Raw genomic sequence first — 22,939 nt, 5'->3', positions numbered from 1 at the left:
TTGTCATCTGTACTTCACCTGTCATCTATTCCATCAACATGGGTGCTCTTTATACTGTCTCAACTCAGAATCCAACCACAATCAGCTCCAACACCAGCAGCACCAACCTTCTCCACAATCACCTAATGCTGCACAGGACAGAGGGCATCAGCACTTGAGCACATTGCTGCCTGGGTGGCCAGGGATGGTCTCACCATAGCCATTTTTACGTCACTTGACGCTGTACACCCTGCCTGTCACATGATGTGCCAGGTTGGCACCACCCCACACCAACACCAGAAAGCACCCTGCAATGTCTAAGCCATTCCTTTCACACCCCCCACCATTACAAGGGGTACATTATGTCTCATCATTCATTGCAACTCACTAAGCCACTTCCAAAGGTGCACACAAATCTGTCCAAGAATGCGGTGTTGAAAATAAAGGTTTTAATGTTTGACAGCACAGTAACAGAAACTGTACATGAACATTGGATAAAACACCCAACTGGCTACTTTTGTGTGTTGTTGATTGGTATGATTGCACTCGGATGAGAGTGAGTGTGAGAGGTGGCTAGTGAGATCAAGATATAATAATATACATAGAGAAAGACAGATGGGTGGAGGTGCAAGGTAAGTTGGTGTAAGGATGAACAGGAGTAGGGTAGGGAAGGCAGAGTGATGGAGATGTGACGAGTGGCACAGCGGGATGAGGTTGAGTGTGGCTTTGCAGTAACCTTTTGTGATCTACTGGGATAATTGAAAGGTTTATGCCTCTGCAGCCAGCTCCTCCTGACAACATCCCTGCTTGTGCCCTCCTGTACAATGTGCAACCAGGCTATGTTGGTCTCCTGGGGAAGTCTCTTCTGCTCATGGGAAGGGAAGAGGACCTTCTTGCATGCTCTGACTTTTTTGGTGTAGCTTTTTGTACCAAATAATCCCTTAGATTTACCAAATCTTACCAACATTCATCATGATCCTCCAGTTTATTGAAGTACAAGTGTTACAAAATAATTACGTCGCTCAACAAAATAATTAAATGATCATGCATGACTAAAATATTACATTCACTTTTCATCAACCAACTACATAGCAAGTCATCCAGTGACCTTTTCAGGTCCAGAGCCCAACGTTAAGTGGAGTTACTACATTGTAGACATCCATTTTCATATATTCAACTTAAGAGTAACATGCTTGGGACGAACAGGACTATGGATCCTAAAACCTTCCACCACTGGGGATTTTCCTCGTCTCATGTCTCGGTCTGTTGTAGACTAATCGATAGAGATTGAGTGCCATGATTAGTCAACAACTCCATTATTGTTATATCATGCGACTATCAGGATGTAGAAGATAGACAGACTATGGACTTTCTTCATCTAGCAATTCCTATGTTCTCATGTGAAGGATCTAATTATTTTGTTTAATTATTTTAAAATCAAAGAAAATGATCAAAACCATGTTTATCTATTTGCATATCAAATAGATTCATCTGAACACCTTTCTCATTTCTATCATCTATGGCAATTTATTCCTCCAACATATCTTTGAGTTTCCTCAGACAATTCCATCATATCCTTGAATCCCACACTTTTTCCCTGCAATTTGACAACCAAACGTCAGCGATTCCTGGATAGACTTGTCTGTAGGAAAATCACAGCACAATGTGTCATGCTAGTTATCGTATAGCATTATGAATCAAAACTTATCCACATAACTTTAAAAATAAAACACTTTTGTAATCCTTTTGTTTTACTCTTCGGTCATATTCCAATCAGGACATTGTCACTATAAACAAACACAGAGTAACAAGATCATATGGCAGTGTTCTAGAATCACACAAAAATAGCTTTCCCGTAGTTTAGTATGTAAATACAACACCCACTATGGTACTAAGCCATTTCAACCATGAAGGTCCAAAGCTTTGGTTTGCACTCAGTTAACTAATCTCAGACAGGGTGGTATTGGGAGCAAAGTACAATTAGCTTCAATGACTCTGTCTAAGGAGAGGAAAATTCACTCCTGATCCAGTGATTTCTGATCAAGAAAATGCATGTATGGGCATATAGGTGAGGACAGAATCAAGCTTAACTGCAGTCTTTCTCGCAATCAAATAACTCACCCCAATTTCCAAGCTCATACATAAAGAATGCCTACTTGAGCAAAGTGCTGCCCAAGGAATCATATCATACTGTAGGTCTGTGCCTTGAAGAAAGAAAATGGGCAAGGAAAAAAAGTCTCAACACTGGACCAACTGTTTGCCCTCCTTAACCCCACATTATTAGCCTAAGCAAGGGTGGCTGGCTCTGCTGCACAGAAGGGCAGGAAAAAGAGTGGGAGAGCGATAGTGATAGGGGATTCAATTGTAAGGGGACTAGATAGGCTTTTCTGCAGCAGCAACCAAGACTCCAGGATGGTATGTTGCCTCCCTGGTGCAAGGGTCACTGAGGCTCGGGAGTTCATGGTGAGTCGGAGAGACTTGGGAGGTGCGTCGGAAAGGCCTATAAAAAGGCCCAATGCGTCAATGAGGCTCGGGAGTTCGTGGTGAGTCGGAGAGGCTCGGGAGGTGCGTCGGAGAGGCCCAGCTTGTGCAGCTACAGGGAGAAGGCAAAAAAGAAGTAAAAAGAAATCAAAAGGTGACATCACAGCCAAGGGGGTAAGTGATTGGCTGGTGATTGGTAAATAGTTTTTCTTTTTTTTTCTTCATCAGTAAGTAACCTTTTAACATTGTTGTTGCCCAATTAAGTTAATCCAAGGGTTAAGTCATGACAGGAGAGCTCGGCCACGTGTTATACTCCTCCTGTACTATGTGGGAACTCAGGGACGCTTCCGGTGTCCCTGACGACTACGTGTGCGAGAAGTGCATCCGGCTGCAGATCCTGACAGACCGCATTGCGGCACTGGAGCTGCGGGTGGATGAACTCTGGAGCATCCACAATGCTGAGAATGATGTGAATAGCACGTTCAGTGAGTTGGCCACACCGCAGGTAAAGGGTACACAACCAGATAGGGAATGGGTGACCAACAAGAAGAGCAGTGCAAGGAAGGTAATGCAGGAGTCCCCTGCAGTCATCTCCTGCAAAACAGATACACCGCTTTGGGTACTGTTAAGGGAGATGACTCATCTGGGGAAGGCACCAACAGCCAAGTTCATGGCACCATGGGTGGCTCTGCTGCACAGGAGGGCAGGAAAAAGAGTGGGAGAGCGATAGTGATAGGGGATTCAATTGTAAGGAGAATAAATAGGCATTTTTGCGGCCGCAACAGAGACTCCAGGATGGTGTGTGGCCTCCCTGGTGCAAGGGTCAAGGATGTCTCGGAGCGGGTGCAGGACATTCTGAAAAGGGAGGGTGAACAGCCAGTTGTCGTGGTGCATATAGGTACCAACGATATAGGTAAAAAATAGGATGAGGTCCTACGAGACGAATTTCGGGAGCTAGGAGCTAAATTAAAAAGTAGGACTTCAAAAGTAGTAATCTCAGGATTGCTACCAGTGCCACGTGCTAGTCAGAGTAGGAATCGCAAGATAGCTCAGATGAATACGTGGCTTGAGGAGTGGTTCAGAGGGAGGCATTGGAACCGGTTCTGGGGGAAGTGGGACCAGTACAAACCGGACGGTCTGCACCTGGGCAGGAGCGGAACCAATGTCCATGGGGAAGTGTTTGCTAGTGCTGTTGGGGAGGAGTTAAACTAATATGACAGGGGGATGGGAACCTATGCAGGGAGACAGAGGCAAATGATAGAAAGGAGAATAGCAAAAGTGGAGGGCAGATACCAAGGCAAAAAACAAAAAGGGCCACATTACAGCAAAATTCTAAAGGGGCAAAGTGTGTTAAAAAGACAAGCCTGAAGGCTCTGTGCCTCAATGCGAGGAGTATTCGGAATAAGGTGGATGAATTAACTGCACAGATAGCAGTTAATGGATATGATGTAATTGGCATCACAGAGACATGGCTCCAGGGTGACCAAGGCTGGGAACTCAACATCCAGGGGTATTCAACATTTAGGAAGGATAGACAGAAAGGAAAAGGAGGTGGGGTGGCGTTGCTGGTTAAAGAGGAAATTAATGCAATAGTAAGGAAGGACATTGGCTTGGATGATGTGGAATCAGTATGGGTGGAGCTACGGAATACCAAAGGGCAGAAAACACTAGTGGGAGTTGTGTACAGACCACCAAACAGTAGTAGTGAGATTGGGGACAGCATCAAACAAGAAATAAGGGATGTGTGCAATAAAGGTACAGCATTTATCATGGGCGACTTTAATTTACATATAGATTGGGCTAACCAAACTGGTAGCTATGCGGTGGAGGAGGATTTCCTGGAGTGTATTAGGGATGGTTTTCTTGACCAATATGTCGAGGAACCAACTAGAGAGCTGGCCATCCCAGACTGGGTGATGTATAATGAGAAGGGACTAATTAGCAATCTTATCGTGCAAGGTCCCTTGGGGAAGAGTGACCATAATATGGTAGAATTCTTTATTAAGATGGAGAGTGACACAGTTAATTCAGAAACTAGGGTCCTGAACTTAAGGAAAGCTAACTTCGACGGCATGAGGCGTGAATTGGCTAGAATAGACTGGCAAATGATACTTAAAGGGTTGACAGTGGATAGGCAATGGCAAACATTTATAGATCACATGGATGAACTTCAACAGTTGTAAATCCCTGTCTGGAGTAAAAATAACACAGGGAAGGTGGCTCAACCGTGGCTAACAAGGGAAATTAAGGATAGTGTTAGATCCAAGGATGAGGCATATAAATTGGCCAGAAAAAGCAGCAAACCTGAGGACTGGGAGAAATTTAGAATTCAGCAGAGGAGGACAAAGGGTTTAATTAGGAGGGGGGGGGAATAGAGTATGAGAGGAAGCTTGCTGGAAACATAAAAACTGACTGCAAAAGCTTCTATAGATATGTGAAGAGAAAAAGATTAGTGAAGACAAATATAGGTCCCTTGCAGTCGGACTCAGGTGAATTTATAATGGGGAACAAAGAAATGGCAGACCAATTGAACAAATACTTTGGTTCTGTCTTCACGAAGGAAGACACAAATAACCTTCCGGATGTACTAGGGGTCCGAGGGTCTAGTGAGAAGGAGGAACTGAAGGATATCCGTATAAGGTGGGAAGTTGTATTGAAAAATTGATGGGATTGAAGGCTGATAAATCACCGGGGCTTGATAGACTGCATCCCAGAGTAATTAGTGGATGCATTGGTGATCATTTTCCAACAGTCTATTGACTCTGGATCATAAGAACATAAGAACATAAGAATTACGAACAGGAGTAGGCCATCTAGCCCCTCGAGCCTGCTCCGACATTCAACAAGATCATGGCTGATCTGGCCGTGGACTGAAGGATAGCTAATGTAACACCACTTTTTTAAAAAGGAGGGAGAGAGAAAACGGGTAATTATAGACCGGTTAGCCTGACATCAGTAGTGGGGAAAATGTTGGAATCAATTATTAAGGATGAAATAGCAGCGCATTTGGAAAGCAGTGACAGGGTCGGTCGAAGTCAGCATGGATTTATGAAAGGGTAATCATGCTTGACAAATCTTCTAGAATTTTTTGAGGATGTAACTAGTAGAATGGACAAGGGAGAACCAGTGGATGAGGTGTATTTGGATTTTCAAAGGCCTTTGACAAGGTCCCACATAAAAGAGATTGGTGTGCAAAATTAAAGCACATGGTATTGGGGGTAATGTACTGGCGTGGATAGAGAATTGGTTGGCAGACAGGAAGCAGAGAGTCGGGATAAACAGGTCCTTTTCGGAATGGGAGGCAATGACTAGTGGAGTACCGCAGGGCTCAGTGCTGGGACCCCAGCTCTTTACAATATACATTAATGATTTGGATGAAGGAATTGAGTGTAAAATCTTCAAGTCTGCAGATGTCACTAAACTGGGTGGCAGTGTGAGCTGTGAGGAGGATGCTAAGAGGCTGCAGGGTGATTTAGACAGGTTAGGTGAGTGGGCAAATGCATGGCAGATGCAATATAATGTGGATAAATATGAGGTTATCCACTTTGGTGGCAAAAACATGAAGGCAGAATATTATCTGAATGGCGGAAGATTAGGAAAAGGGGAGGTGCAACGATACCTGGGTGTCATGGTTCATCAGTCATTGAAAGTTGACATGCAGGTACAGCAGGCAGTGAAGAAGGCAAATGGCATTTTGGCCTTCATAGCTAGGGGATTTGAGTATAGGAGCAGGGAAGTCTTACTGCAATTGTACAGGGTCTTGGTGAGGCCTGACCTGGAATATTGTATTCAGTTTTGGTCTACTAATCTGAGGAAGTGCGTTCTTGTTGTTGAGGGAGTGCAGCGAATGTTCACCACACTGATTCCCGGGATGGCTGGACTGACATATGAGGCTGGATCAACTGGGCCTTTATACACTGGAGTTTAGAAGGATGAGAGGGGATCTCATAGAAACGTATAAGATTCTGATGGGACGGGACAGGTTAGATGCGGGAAGAATGTTCCCGATGTTGGGGAGGAACAGAACCAGGAGACACAGTCTTAGTATAAGGGGTAGGCCATTTAGGACTGAGATGAGGAGAAACTTCTTCACTCAGAGAGTTGTTAACCTGTAGAATTCCCTGCCGCAGAGAGTTGTTAATGCCAGTTCATTGGATATATTCAAGAGGGAGTTAGATATGGCCCTTATGGCTAAAGGGATCAAGGGGTATGGAGAGAAAGCAGGAAAGGGGTACTGAGGTGAATGATCATCCATGATCTTATTGAATGGTGGTGCAGGCTCGACGGGCCGAATGGCCTACTCCTGCACCTATTTTCTATGTTCTATGTTTCTATGAGAAGTAGCTAACCTATTTAATCGATCAGATAATTTGTTCTCTGATTTTATCTCTTTGGGAAAGCATCTTGCCTCTCCTCTTCCCTGGCAGCCAGGCTGAGATAGGGAACTCAACAAATGAGGACACACCAGTGCAGATCTGCACCTTATTTGTCCCTAGCACAATGCGTTGGTGCATTGTAACTCTACCTATCTAGGGAGAATTAAAAAAACTATGGGCAATGTTGTGCTGTTGTGCAGTATTTGTTTTAAATAGCCATTGGTGGTCTTGACAAACATAAGAGCAATGTAAACTCCAAGAATATGCACAAAAAACAATTCTACATTTGAAGAAAGCCTTTTCTTTTTAGAGAGTGACTTAGCTTCATTAAAATACAACACCTCCCCCCACCCCCACAAAATAAGATAACCCACTTCCCCAAAAAATAAAACTAGATATCAAAGTCATCAAACACAGACTCACCATTATACAGTGCGACTAATACAGCCGCATTGAATGTATCTCCAGCTCCAAGAGTATCCACGAGCTTTTCAGGAGGAAAGGCATTTGAATGAAAGACTCCATCAGGACCCATTGCATCAGCTCCTTTCTCAGCCCATGCACAGATTAAGTATGCACTAAAGGTCAAAAAGAAAATCAAGTCTACAGGTCATAATAACATACTTTTGTGCTTTCAATGATAATTCCATTTCTAATCCTCGATCTGAAAAAGTACAATCATGCAAAGAGATTGGTGTCAGATTACCGTAATAGTTCAGGTTAATAAGGTCATAAAAAAGCAAACCAAGCACTTATTTCTAGAGGGACAGAATTGAAAAATAAAGAAATTATGCAAAACTTGTATCGAACTTTGTACACTTGGAGTACAGTGTACAATTCTAGTCGCCATATTATAAAAAGGATAGAGAGGCACTGGAGCGGGTGCAAAAAAAGATTTACAAGTATGATACCAGAAACACGAGGGTATACATATCAGGAAAGGATGAACAGGGTGGGTCTCTTTCCTCTTGAAAAGAGAAGACTGAGGGTGACCTAATAGAGGTCTTTAAAATTATGAAAGGTTTTGATAGAGTAGGCACAAAGAGCTAGAATTTCCTATCAGCTGCCAGCGCCCGATCGCCACCCAAAAGACCACTAAGACTGGGAAGATTATTGCCGGCAAAAACTTCTCCCTAAAAAATAAAAAATCCACGAAGCGAAAAACATGGGCCTTGCACCCCCATTCTGGGTGAGAAAGTGCAATTTGGGGTCAATTGGGCGGTTTGTAAACAAAATGGGCGAAATTTTTTTTTAAATCAATAAAAATTTACCCCGAGGCTGCGGGTTCGGCCTAACATCAGAAAAACAATAAAAGTAATTTTTCAAAAAACATCAATTCAAAAAAACATTAAAAAACATTCACAAGATACTTTAAAACTAAATCACTTCAACACATTTTTAAAATAATTTGTAAAAAACTAATTACTAACCCTTTTCTTGCAGAGATACTCACCTACTGCCCAGTTCCACTGATCCTCGTGGGCGTTTTATAAAAATAAACTTACCTATGGGTCACCGCTCAGCCAAATATCACGCCAGGGCAATCTCAGGATGGTGCACGCCGGCAGTCCGCTCCCCAGCGGTACCTCAAAACCACCGCCGTAACTCAGGTAAGGAAATTTTCGCTCACCTGATTACTGTCCACAATGGCCAATACCACCCAGAAACCGGGCGGTAAGCCATTGGAAATTCCAGCCCAGAGTGTTTCCACTTGTAGTGAAGAGCAAAACTAGAGGCCATCAATGTAAGATCATCACCAAGAAATCAAATGGGGAATTCAGGAGAAACTTCGTTAGAAAGTGCTGAGAATATGGATCTCGCAGGGAGTGGTTGAGGCGAATGGTCTAGGTGCATTTAAGGGGAAGCTAGATAAGCATATGAGGAAGAAGGGAGTAGAAGGGTATGCTGATAGAATTAGATGAGGAAGGATGGGAGGAGGCTCGAGTAAAGCATAAACGTTGGCATAGACTGGTTGCGCTGAATGGCCTGTTTCTGTGCTGTAAATTCTATGTAGTTCGCACCCGGTTCCACTGAATACAAGGTCAGAGGTCCATCATCTTCACACTGTTACAGATACTGACCACAGAGACTTGTTGCAATGGCCTTGAGAACAAATGGCAGTGTGGTAATAAAACGCTCTTTACATTTTATATTTATGTCAAAAATCTTATTTATATTAATGCAATGTAGCAGAAAATGCATTTGAATTTAGATTTCTGGTTGTACTCACCCAGGCTTTACCCGGTTGTAAAGTCCTTTTACTGCTTCAGACGCCGAATTAAACCCAAAATGTCTGGCAATATCTTTGCTGACAAAAACCTAAGGTGTGCACACACAAAAAAAAGTATGTTTATCTTGAAAGCAAGCAGGCATTTCTTAGTTTGATGGATTTTATTCTTTCTTACTGTAGAAATATTTCTATGAGAGTTCATTTCAGTTGTTTAATAATAAACATAATAATGATTACTAAAAATATGCTGCTTAACTCTTCTCTGCCTTCCTACAGCTCCCCACAATTATATGAACAGCATCTTAATGTACATTATATAGTCTCTTACAAACGGCACTCCACATTCTGTTGTCTTAGAGTTATCCCTACTTTCTGAATAGCTATCCTCCTCCCACTATTCTTGTTAGAAATCTCAGTGACATTTCTAAACACTATCATCAGTTGCCTTTATACAGCTTAAGCTTCATATCTTTAGCCTGCTTCTTCCTTAACTGTTCATTTAAACTATACAGGTCCCAAATGAAGCAAGACATTGAAGATATTTTTCCTGACTACATTCTCTACTACTTTTTACAATACACCTTCAAGGTCTGTGTTTTCACTTAACTCCCTTCTCATCACAGCACAGCTATCTTTTACAGGGTCATTGGGGGATTAAACTGGATAGCCCATGAAAATGGGCATGGGGATCGAGATGCTCGATTAACCTGCACGCATTGATTGCAATGCAGACAGCACGGCAACTTCGTAATGCTTGCTCATTTATAGGATCTCTGTGTCCAGCTAACACTAACCGCACTGTTCATTGGCTGGATGCATCAGCAGGGGACAATATTGCGAGAAGCTAGCAGCTGCTAAAGCTAGCCTGCACTGCCTAAAGCTAGCCTGCATCTCTTAAAGGGAAGATGCATTGTGGCTGGCTTAGGTGCTGGGAGTCCTGGTTGAACAGATTCTGAGCTGAGAAGAAGTGAGGAGTGTCACAACAGGTGCGAGAGCAGGCTCCAAGGTTTTCGGACACTGCACTTGAAATCTTGATGGAGGAGGTGGAAAGGAGGAGAAACCCCCTGTATCCGCGGCAGGGGGGTGGGGGGGGCGTTGGAGAGGAGGCCCTCCAGACGCACGGGCTTGGATTTTAGCCAGGAGACACATTCCGTGGGGGGGCAGGGGAGTGGGGGCTGTTGTACAAGTGGGAAGCCCAAAAGAACGTGTTTCCCCAATGTCCTGCAGAATTTAACTGCAGGGCTCCTTTGAGTGGGGTTCCCGCCCACAGGCAACCCGCTTAACAGGTTGGAGGCCTTTCGGGCAGAAAGCCTGCTTCACAAGGCTGAAGCCTACAAGAGCAGGTAGCCTGCAATATGTTTTCATGTGACTTCATATAATTAGATCTGTTTAGTCTCCTGAAAAGGCTTTGAGCTTTAAGTAAATTGTGTAGATTTTATTTTTAACCCTCCTTTTTAGACATGATAAAGTATTTTAATTACTTTAAAAAAAATGATTGTAGGTGTATTGGGGAGCAACAGAGATTGTTTAGGGGTATCTGGATTGTGGGGAGGGGTCTGGATCATGAGGTGTTCGGGATCATGGGTGGAAAAGGGGATTCGGGGGGTTCCGATGGTAGTCTGGGGGGGGTTCCCAATTGCGTAAAGGGCCAGGTCTGATGGTGGTCGGGGGAGCAGACAGATCATGGGGGAGAGGGGTTACTGGGTAACTTGTTGGGCCTGGAGCACTCCTGTTCCAAAAACAGTGCTGTAAAAACACTTTGTTCATGGCCTGTTTAGCTGCCGGGTTTCCCGAGGCCCGGGAAACCCAGCCGTCTATAATTAACAATAGAATCACTATTAAAATGAAGGCAGGCAGCCTAATTATAATAGTTAAATGACCAATCCACTTCCCATGAGCGGATTGGTCACCTGCCCCTCATCCCGCCTCCGTTAAACCCCCCATAAGCATGAAACCAATCTGCAAATAATTAAATAATTTAAACAACTGGAATAAAAATAAATGTTACCATTTTCAAATTTAATTAAAAGTTCCTTTAATGAAGCATTTACAATGCAAATTTAATTTTTTGAAAAATATTTTAAAACATTTTAATCCATGCTAAAATGTACCTAAACTAATTTTAAATGGTTGTGTATGAATTTTAATTTTTAATTTAACATTTATATTAACTATTATGCTGGTGAAAGCAGCCCTAGGCCTGCTTTTGCCAGGGGTAAGGGATTTGTGGGCATTTGCTGGGCAGTAGTTCAGCAAATAGCATGTGCAGCACATGTGGAAACCTGGAGCTTGCGGGGCTTTTTGCAGCGTACACGGTCTTGGGGAATGGAAAATCTGGGCCATTATATTATTTATATGTAACATCAAGACAAAAATAAGGTAAGGCTATTCTGGCTGTTGGCCCTCTGCAGTGCCAAATTTGGCTCAATTGGTAGGCCCTTCACTCCTGAAGGTTAAGGGTTTGCGCCCCACGGCAGGATTTAAGCCCATAATCGAAGATGACATTGCTGCATTAATGTTAATCGGGCATCCTTCTGATGAAATACAAGCCTGAGGTGCTAACTGCCCATTCTGGTAGTTTAGGTGTGTATTAAGAATGATGCTATTGTAAGAAGGTGATGAATTTCATCAGATATCTGGACCAACATCACTCCCTCCCCACCCCATCAACAAATACAATATAACAACCCGGGTGGAGATAATGAATAACAAGGGGCATAAAACACTGGTGGGAGTATTATATTTGCCCCCTAACTCATCATCATAGGCAACCCCTCGAAACAAGGATGACTTGCTTCCATGCCAAAAAGAGATCAGTTCACAGGTGTTTCAATGAAGGACCTAATATTTCAGGTCCTGAACTACATCTTGAAGGGTGGAAGTTGCCTGTGCGTGGATTTTTTTAACCTGTGGTGGCCGTTGCACACCAGCCAGCACACGGGCTTGAGAGAGCACGGTCTTGATCCAGCGGCAAGGATTAACCAAGCCTGGGGACCTGCTCTGTTGCACGAACCTAGTGTGCACACATATCGCAGTGTGGTTGGCCCCTGGGCCCTCGCCTCTTCTGGCCCCGAACTCACGCCTCTCCCGGGCCCCGATCGTGTCCCTCTACAGTCTCTCGCCGCTCCTGCTGTATCTGCCTACGCTCCAATCACCGACCTGGGCCTTGATGACGTCCCTCTTCGCTGCTGTCGCCCTCCTGCACCAGCTCACGCTGTACCTTGCAGTGGTCATGGCCGCCACACTTCCTCCTTTTATGGCTCCGACCTGCCGCTGATGGGCTCTCAAAGATCGGGTCCGTCACAAGCCCCCGCGCCCCAGAAAGCGCTCTGGTAGCCGCCTGACAGTGGCTATACTATTGGACAGAATATTAATCAAGAAATAGTAGGAGCTTGCAACAAAGGTAATGCAATAATCGTGGGGAACTTTAACCTTCATACAGACTGGACAAATCAAATTGGTAAAGGTAGTCTGGAGGATGAGTTCATGGAATGCATTCAGGACAGTTTCCTAGAATAATATGTCATGGAACTAACCAGGGAACAGGCTATTTTAGATCTTGCATTGTGTAATGAGCCTGGGTTAATTAGCAATCTCATAGTAAAGGAACCTCTGGGGCAGAGTGATCATAATATGATAGAATTTCACATTACATTTGAGAGAGACTTGCCTAAGTCCGAAACTAGAGTCTTAAACTTAAATAAAGCCAATTACATTGGTAGGAAGGGCGAGTTGGCTATGGTAGAATTGAAAAATAGATTACAAGATATGGCAATAAGTAGGTAGTGGCTAGCATTTAAAGAAATATTTCATAATTCTCAACAAAAATACATTCCATTGAGAAACAAAAACTCCACGGGAAAAGTGACCCATCCATGGCTAACTAAAAAAGTTAAGGATAGCATTAAATTAAAAGAAGAGGCTTATAATGTTGCGAAGAATTGTAGTAAGCCTGAGGATTGGGAGAGTTTCAGAAACCAGCAAAGGATGACCAAACAATTGATAAAAAGGGAAAAAATAGACTGAGAGAAAACTAGCAAGTAATATAAAAACAGATTGTAAGAGTTTGTACAAGTGTGTAACAAGGAAAAGAGTAGCAAAAGTGGAGACTGAGGCAGGAGAAATTATGGGGAATAAGGAAATGGCAGAAACGTTAAACAAATATTTTGTATCTGTCTTCACAGTAGAAGATGCAAAAAGCATATTTAAAATGGTGGGGAACCAAGGGTCTAATGAAGGCAAGGAACTTAATGTAATCAATATAAGTAGAGAAAAAGTACTAGAGAAACTAATGGGACTAAAAGCCGATAAATCCCCTGGACCTAACGTCCTACATCCTACGATTCTAAAAGAGGTGGCTGCAGAGATCATGGATGCATTGGTTTTGATCTTCCAAATTTCCCTAGATTCTAAAATGGTCCCAGCGATTGGAAGGTAGCAAATGTAACACGCTATTCAAGAAAGGAGAGAGAAAACAGGGAACTAAAGGCCAGTTAGCCTGACATCAGTCATCGGAAAAACGCTGGAATCCATTGTTAAGGAAACGGTATCAGGGAACTTAGATAATCACATGATTAGGCATAGTCAACATGGTTTTATAAAAGGGAATGTATTAGAGTTTTTTAAGGATGTAACTAGCAGAGTAGATAAAGGGGAGCCAGTGGATGTAGTTTACTTGGATTTCCAAAAGGCACTCAATAAGGTGCCACATAAAAGATTATTATGCAAGGTAAGGGCTCATGGGATTGGAGGTAATGTATTAGCATGCATAGAGGATTGGTTAACGGAAAGATAACAGAGAGTAGGGATAAACGGGTCTTTTTCAGGTTGGCAGACTGTAACTATTGGGGTGCCGCTGGGATCAGTGCTGGGCCTCAGCTATTTACAATCTATATTAATAACTTAGATGAAGGGACCGAATGTAATGTATCGAAGTTTGCTGACTATACAAAGCTAGGTGGGATAGTAAGCTGTGAGAAGAACACAAAGTGTCTGCAAAGGGATATAAATAGACGAAGGTGGCAGATGGAGTATAATGTAAGAAAATGTGAGGTTATTCATTTTGGTAGGAAGAATAGAAAAACAGAATCTTTTTTAAATGGTGAAAAACTTTTAAATTTGGGTGTCCTTGTGCAAAAAACACAGAAAGCTAGCATGCAGGTATAGCAAGCAATAAGGAAGGCAACTGGCATGTTGTCCTTTATTGCAAGGGGATTGGAGTATAAGAGTAAGGAAGTCTTGCTACAATTGTACAGGGTCTTGGTGAGACCATACCTGGAGTACTGTGCACAGTTTTGGTCTCCTTATCTAAGGAAGGATATACTTGCCTTGGAGGTTCACAAGATTGATTCCTGGGATGAGAGGGCTGTCTTATGATGAGAGATTGTGTAGAATGAGTCTGGAGTTTAGAAGAATGAGAGGTGATCTCATTGAAACAGACAAGATTTTAAGGGGATTGACAGGGTAGATCCTGAGAGGTTGTTTCATCTGGCTGAAGTGTCTAGAACTAGGTGGCACTGTCTTAGGATAAGGGGTAGGCCGTATAAGACGGAGACGAGCAGGAATTTCTCCACTCAGAGGGTTGTGAATCTTTGCCATTCTCTGCCCCAGTGGGCTGTGGATAGCTGAGTCTGTGAATATATTCAAGGCTGAGATAGATAGATTTTTGGAGTTTAGGGGATAAAAGGATATGGCGATCGGGCGGGAAAGTGGAGTTGAGGTCGATGATCAGCTGTGATCTTAGTGAATGGCGGAGCAGGCTCGAGGGGTCATAGGGCCTACTCCTGTTCCTATTTCTTATGTCTTATGTTAACTGCTCACTCATAATATTACTGATCGTGGAATTTTTCTGGTGCTGCACAGCTGCAGTTTTCACCCACAAAACAACAATCACTGCACTTTAAAGGTAATTAATTCTGTGAAGTACTTTTGAGATGTTGTAATGCAATGTGATATAATAGGCCCATACAGCAGAGCCTGGTCTCCAATTGTCTTCGGTAACCCTTGCTACTGGACCAAGACCTTGCTTTGTCAAACCCGTGTGGTAGCTGGTGTGCAACGGCCATCCCACGTGAAAAGAATTCACGCACAGGCATCTTCCACCCTTTAAAATGAAGTTCGGGACTGGCCCACATTGGTCTCATCAGTCACCTTAGAACTCATGTTAGCATGGAAGCAAGTCATCCCCGACTCCAGGGGACTGCCTAAGAAGAAGAAGAAATAATGTGCTACCTATATGCAAGTACTATTCAGGCCAGTTTAATTGAACCAGATCATATAATGGCCCTTTTTCTTTCACATTTCTAAAGTAAAACATACCACATCTCCATGCCCAAAGAGCTGGTAGAGTTCTTCTCTTGTTTTCTCAATCTCCACAGAGGTGGTAATTTGCTGCTCTGCTGGCACAGTGGCATTGTACAGTTCGACTTGCCGTATCATAGCAACCTGCTCAGATGCATTTCTGCCCTAGACATCAATGACAATTATGCAAATGTATGCTGTTGTTGTTGACATTTTGTAATTTTAAAACAAATCATACTGACATACAAGTACACGAGAGAAAACCATTGAAACTTTTACGGTAAGCTTCTACTTTTAGAAGGATCTATTTAAAATTACCTTCCCACAAAAAAGGGAGGAGATAGCAATAAAGCAACAGTTGGATCATTCACAGCTTATGATAACTAATAATCTATAGCAATGCCACCCATTGTTGTACGCTGTTCTGCCATGATGACCGATTTCATATTTTATTCACTCTACCCATAAAGCATCAGATGTACTACCATTTGCATCTTAGGACAGTAGGGACCAGATTTGCAATTGTGGTTTCCCCACACACCAAGTTTCAAATCTTCATAAAATGGTAGTGAGATGCTAGCTCTCCTAGCAGAAGAGAAAGTAAAACAAGAGCAGCATTAGCAGAGACAAAATGGGTGAGATAGGAATTATCTCTTAACATAGCTTATTGGGTTGGTTCTTGATATTGAAGCCATGAAGCAGAGTGACACAGATTCAATCCTTTACAGTGTTAAGGCCCCATTTAAGCACAATGCCTGAAGAGTCACTGAGCACAGGCCAGGCCAGGCCAGGTATATCCCCACAGAATGGAGCAAAAAACCTGACAGCGTATAGTGGATGCATTGGTTTTGATCTTCCAAAATTCCCTAGATTCCAGTGGATTGGAAGGTAGCAAATGTAACACTGCTATTCAAGAAAGGAGGGAGATAGAAAACAGGGAACTATAGGCCAGTTAGCCTGACATCTGTTGTCAGGAAAATGCTGGAATCCATTGTTAAGGGAGTGGTATCAAGGCACTTAGAAAATCATAACATGATTAAGCAGAGTCAGCATGGTTTTATGAAAGGGAAATTGTGTTTGATCAATTTTTTTTTGAGGTTGTAACTAGCAGGGTAGATAAAGGGGAACCAGTGGGTGTAGTATATTTGGATTTCCAAAAGACATTCGATAAGGTGCCACATAAAAGATTATTACACAAGATAAGGGTTCATGGGGTTGGGGATAATATAGTAGCATGGATAGAGGATTGGTTAAAAGGACAGAAAACAAAGAGTAGGAATAAACAGGTTTTTTTTCAGGTTGGCAGGCTGTATCTAGTGGGGTGCTGCAAAATCAGTGCTTGGGCCTCAGCTATTTACAATCTATATTAATGACCTAGATGAAGGAACCGAATATAATGTATCCAAGTTTGCTGATGATACAAAGCTAGGTGGGACAGTAAGCTGCATGAAGGACACAAAGAGTCTGCAAAGGGATATAGATAGACTAAGTGAGTGGGCATGTGGGGAAATGTGAGGTTATTCACTTTGGTAGGAAGAATAGAAACACTGAATATTTTAAATGTTGGTGTTCAGAAAGATTTGGGTGTCCTCGTGCAAGAAACACAGAAAGCTACCATGCAGATACAGCTAGCAATAAGGAAGGCAAATTGCATGTTGGTCTTTATTGCAAGGAGGTTGGACTACAAGAGTAAGAAAGTCTTGTTACAATGGTACATGGCCTTGGTGAGACTATGCTTGGAGTACTGTACACAGTGTTGTTCTCCTTATCTAAGGAAGGATATACTTGCCTTAGAGGTGGTGCAACAAAGATTCAAAAGATTGATTCCTGGGATCAGAAGGATGTTTTATGATGAGGGATTGTGTAGAATAGGCCTATACTCTCTGAAGTTTAGAAGAATGAGAGGTGATCTCATTGAAACATACAAAATTCTGAAGGGGATCGACAGGGTAGATGCTGAGAGGTTGTTTCCCCTGGCTGGAGTGTCTAGAACTAGGGGACACAGCCTCAGGATAAGGTGTAGGCCATTTAAGACTGAGATGAGAAATTTCTTCACTCAGAGGGTTGTAAATCTTTGCAATTCCCTGCCTCAGAGGGCTATGGATGCTGAGTCTCTGAGTATTTAAGGCTGAGATAAATTGATTTTGAGAGTCTAGGGGAAATCAAGGGATATGGAGATCGGGCGGGAAAGTGGAGTTGAGGTCGATGATCAGCCATGATCTTATTGAATGGCAGAGCAGGCTCTATGGGCCGTATGACCTACTCCTGCTCCTATTTCTTATGTTCTTATGTCTCTTATCAGTCTTCTTCCAGTAACTCATGGGAAGCTAGAAGCAGGTTATCTATCTTTTGCTATTGGCACTGTATACCCCATTGCAGAGAAGAAAGATATGGAAGGGTTGGAAAAAATGAGACCGGGGGAGAAAGTGTTGCATGTCTTCATTGAAGCATAACATAGCTTCCCAACAAACAAAACAGAAAGACAGAAATCTGGTTACATTTGGGTTAGTCATTGAAGGTGATTGGCAGAAGAACCAAAGACGACACGAGGAAAAAAATTTTTACGCAGTGAGTGGTTAAGATCTGGAATGCACTGCCTGAGAGGGTGATGGATGCAGATTCAATCGTGGCTTTCAAAATGAAATTGAATAAGTTCCTGAGGGGAGAGGATTTGCAGGGCTACGGGGAAAGGGCAGGCGAGTGGAACTAGTTGAAGTGCTCTTGCAGAGAGCTGGCACAGGCTCGACAGTCCTTCTGTGCTGTAACCATTCTATGATTCTATGCAGCAAATAGTTTGTAATAACACTATGGACCAGAATTTGCTGAAAAATTAACAGCATGTGAACGACACACGTTATTAATGTGCAAATTGGCCAGCAACTTGGAAAGGAAGAAATGCAAGTGAATTGCAAATCGTCAGGAGTTACTGACCAATTTGTGCAGCTCCGCCATCAGTTTTGCAAAAAGGCATCTCGCTCTTAACCTCCCCAAGATTTTCATGAAGTTGCTGCATTTGTACCTTAATCGCTCATTAAACACGCAACAGAACGTTAAGTCTAGTAATTAACAGCGCAAATACCCTTTTAATGATGTAATAATTTTAATGACTGCCAATCAACTTCCCTTGCCTAGAAAGTGAACAATTAAAAGTGTGGTGTCTCATTCCTTCAGGTTGTGAATTGTTGTGGGAGAATGTAATAATATCAATTTTTTAAAAATCTTATTCTTCCTTTGTCTCTTTTTCCTCGCTCTCTTAATCCAACTTTCTTTCCCTCTCTATATCTGATTTGACATTGAATTCACCTTCCTTCCTTTGTTTATTTTTCAATCCTTTGATCTCATTGGTTAAGACGGTACACTGTTTGTCCCGTGGTTCACCAAGGTCCCAGGTGCCCTGATGCCCTTGCTGCGCCATTATCAGCTCACACTTGCAGCAACTTTGTGGGAATTTAAAAAAAATCTAAATATGCAATTGTAAGTCTAACTAATAGGGCTTGCCACGAGATGCCCCGCTCAAGCAAAATCTGGCCCAATGTATTTCTACTGATGTAACTCTGGAAGACTATTGGAAGGGAATGAAGAATGACACCATCACAGTGAAAAAGCTGCTGAGTTTTGATTGCCCACTGTTCATTTATAGATATAAAGTTAAACAAATATCCCAAATGGATGATAGAGGTGCAAAATCAAGAATGCATTTGTCCAAAATCAAAGATGCAGGATCATAAACCGCCTGCTGGTGGTGCAACAGAGAACAGCAGGTTCAGCAGCGCCACCAGCAGGTACCTAGTGGTATAAGTTCTGCTTTTACGGGAAAAATAAAATGTGAAATTTCGACTAACAATTCTTAAATTATTTACCAGTGATGCACCTAAAAATAATAAGCTCCTAGGGAAACAATGACAGATTATTTTGTGTCAAGATAAGAAAAAGCTGCAAATGCTGAAATTCTAAAATTAAAATAGAAATCATGGGAATACACGGGAGGCATCTTCCCATTCACCTGTAACCAGGCCTAATTTCCCAGGTAATACTTATTACAGGAACAGGCAGAAGATATTCTTTCTTCACTGGGCCTGTCTCTATATCTCATCTGGAGAGAAATCAGACTCATTTGGTTGAATGTTCAACTATTTAAGCTTAAATATTAAACTAACAACCTCACTTCAATGTTGCACATGGTGATTCAGATACGCAATGGAGTATGATACCATATAATCACAATGGCCTGGAATTTTGGAAATCCTGAAGTTGCAGTCTGTCATTCACAGCTCCGACACAGACTGCACTATGCCCCACCACACACCCACAATGCCGGCAGTTAGTGAAATTACGCAAATCAGGGAAACTGATGAAACCTTTGGCTCTTCCGCAGTAATTACGCTGTTAAATACCTCATTAAAAGTTAGACCCAAAGGGATTAGGTGTAACTGGTGTTTTGACAGCATATTGACTGCTAAGCAAAGTTTATGGGCCTGAAAAACTCATTTTAATTTTGTGCAGTGTGAAATTTATCCATTTTAATAAAAAATAAAATTTTTAAGAAACTTTTTTAAAAAAACATTTTTTAAATTGGAACTTCAGACAATGTTAGAGAGAGATCAGATCAATATAAAATCTGTTTTGAAACAATAAAATGTTCAGGCTATGTCTGTTCATGGATCTCTAAAGTAATTTTAATTATAGCTCATAGCTCCACGTTTTTACTTTGGGCCTTTCCTTCAACCATTCTTTCCTATTTCAGACATAGCAAAAGCGAGCGCTTGGGAAAAGTGAAACAGTGAGAGATTGCAAGCCCATTTTAACAAATACAGCATTGCTGGCTCCAGAGAAGCCTGGGAAAGAACTTCTCATTCCCATTATAGCAATGCCGGCAGCAGCAGCACAATATAAAGGGGCCCATTACAGGACATATTTAGGTACTGGAGCCACTACTCACCTCCCAGTGGATCCACTTGTACTGTGAAAGATCAATTTTCCTAAAATCCTCTGAGGTAACATTAGGTAAATTCCTAAACATAACCACAAACTTGAATACAGGTGTTATGCAATTGGCAGTGTTATTAAGATTTATAGGACAAGTTCCATTTTTTAAAAGCACCAACAATAAACAAAATGTTTGCTTACATGGATTAAAGTTACATTATCCAAAATAGTCAAAAAAAATGTACTAACAGTAGGAATGCACTGTGTTAACTTATAATCAAAATAAGCATCATGCAAATTTAACATTATGCATTCAATTTACATGCACAAAATTACTGCAACATTCATTGAAGAATTTGAAATTTCACAGAAAGACAACTAAAACCCTACCAATAGAAAATACCTTGTTTCCTTCTACCTCTAAGATTCTCCCTTGCAATCACTTCTTGAACCCTTCCCCCTTGCCCCTTAACTCTCATTATTTTAAGTGTCTTATTCTAATCACTGTGAACCTCCAAGTGTGCAGGCAGAGCCTCAGGCTCCACACTACACTAGTGCTGCTGTGGCAAATAGCTCCTTAAGCAGCTGGGATTTTGCCCAAAGACAGATATTAAAAAACAGAATTCTTGTCAGTGTTTTCCAGGAAGGTAAGGCTTTGTACTTGGACACTCATGCTGCATGATCAGTCGGCTGGCAGGAAGCAAGCAGACGTCTGCCCAGAGATGGGTGTCTAGTAAACAGGACTCTTGGCAGTTTTCCACATGAAGGTATGACTCCTATGAATTAATAAACCTCTCACAAGTACAGGATGGCAGATCAGATCCAAAATCTAATTTGCAAAACTAATGCGATAGTGACATCTTTTTTTGAGGTAAATGTTAACTCCACACAACTTGTACTACAAATGTCATGGTCAGCACTTTCAACACTATTGTATGCCACAAACTCATAATCTAATCCAAATTTAGATTTTAGACTCATTTCAAAGTTCCTCCAGTGCTAAGGTCATTATTAGACCCGCTATCACTGAACAAATACACATAGCACACAAAATTCAGTTTGGCATTCAGTCAGTGGTTAAAGGCCATGCTATGAAAAGATCCGAAGAAAATGTTTAATTATTAACGTTTGAAGTCATGCCAATTTTTCCTTCAGGCGTCTTCTACTTGATTGTGAAACCCCCACCTGACAAAAAGGTCAACGGGAAGAAGTTTGAAGTGGCTCCAAGTACTTCCTTCCAAACACAAATCACATGCACGAAAAGTAAAATTCAGACCTGAAGTCATACAAGTACTTAATTGAAACCACATGGAGAGAATAGTTCCACATATAATATTAATTTATTCAATTTAGTTAAGTCTAAAAAAAATCTGAAAAGCTGGCATATGAGAATAATACAATAACCAGGCACTAAAAGCATAAGGCAGAAATAGAACAGCTGAAATAAGGATTGTTTGATTTGAAAACAAAGCAGTCTTCATTCTTTTGTTTCATTAAATGTGTAAATTAGGTTTGGTTTTTTCATTAAAAAACTTGTAATTTAACATATTGTTGAATTGATTATTGAAGATAGTGTAATTTTTTTATTTTGGTGCCATGCACAGGGTAAGTGTTACATATGCCAAAGCAGAAATATTCCTTTTAAGGATATTAACTGAATACTGAACATTTTCATATGTTTCTTAATGAAAGAAAGGTACAGCCAGGAGTCTGGAAAAGTAATGGGTTGATGGCATTAGCCATCTTATATCCTTCTATTTTCTTTCACAAGTAGTTGAGGCGACTAGCACAGATGCATTTGAAGGGAAGCTAGATAATCACACGAAGGAAAAAGGAATATAAGGTTATTTAAAAATGTTTTTGTTTATTAATTCATGGGATGAGGGCATCTTTGGCAAGGCCAGCATTTATTGCCTATCCTGAAATGCCATTGAGGTGGTGGTGAGCTGCCTTCTTGAACCACTACACTCCATGTGGTGACAGTATTCCCACAGCATTGTTAGGTAGGGAGTTCCAGGAATTTGACCCAGTGATGTTAAAGGAACAGCGATATATTTCAAAGTCAGGATGGTGTGTGGCTTGAAGGTCATTAATAAAACAGCTGAATATGGTTGGGCCGAGGACACTGCCCTAAGGAACTCCTCTAGGCATTTTCTGGGCTGAGATGATTGTCCTCCAACAACCACCACTATTTTCCTTTGTGCTAGGTATGACTATAGCTAGTAGAAAGTTTTTCCTCGATCTCCATTGAGTTCAATTTTACTAGGGCTCTTTGGTGCATCTCCACCTCTGACCTTCCCTGCATCATAAGGTCAGAAGTGGGAATGTTCGCTGATCATTGCACAGTGTTCAGTTACATTTGCAACTCCTCAGATAATGAAGCAGCCTGTGCCCGCATACAGCAAGACATGGACAACATTCAGCTTAGGCTGATAAGTAGCAAGTAATACTTGCACTACACAAGTGCCAGGAAATGATTATCTCTGACAAAAGAGAGTCTAACCAGCTACTCTTGACATTCAATGGCATTACCATTGTCTAATGCCCCACCATCAACATCCTGTGTGTCACCATTGACCAGAAATTTAACTGGACCAGCCACATAAATAATATGGCTACGAGCAGGTCAGAAGCTGTGTATTCTGCA

General features: G+C 41.9%; 1 protein-coding gene across 3 annotated transcripts in view; it reads right to left on the bottom strand.

The window, feature by feature from the left end:
• Positions 1-945: 945 nt before the first annotated feature.
• khk (ketohexokinase) overlaps positions 946-22,939 on the bottom strand; it is a 64,481-nt gene continuing 42,487 nt past the window's right edge. For all 3 annotated transcript variants that reach the window (XM_070891944.1, XM_070891946.1, XM_070891945.1), the window contains 5 exons: positions 20,306-20,378; positions 15,385-15,531; positions 9,067-9,155; positions 7,260-7,414; positions 946-1,621 (listed from right to left, as the gene is read on the bottom strand). In XM_070891944.1, the coding sequence (XP_070748045.1) occupies positions 1,536-1,621; positions 7,260-7,414; positions 9,067-9,155; positions 15,385-15,531; positions 20,306-20,378 (550 nt within the window). In that variant the 3' untranslated portion in view covers positions 946-1,535. The remainder of the gene's footprint in view (positions 1,622-7,259; positions 7,415-9,066; positions 9,156-15,384; positions 15,532-20,305; positions 20,379-22,939) is intronic.

This window comes from Pristiophorus japonicus, chromosome 10, assembly GCF_044704955.1.
Source record: "Pristiophorus japonicus isolate sPriJap1 chromosome 10, sPriJap1.hap1, whole genome shotgun sequence".
In the NCBI taxonomy this organism is placed as follows: Eukaryota; Metazoa; Chordata; class Chondrichthyes; family Pristiophoridae; genus Pristiophorus; species Pristiophorus japonicus.
This window is presented reverse-complemented; position numbering and strand designations above follow the sequence as displayed.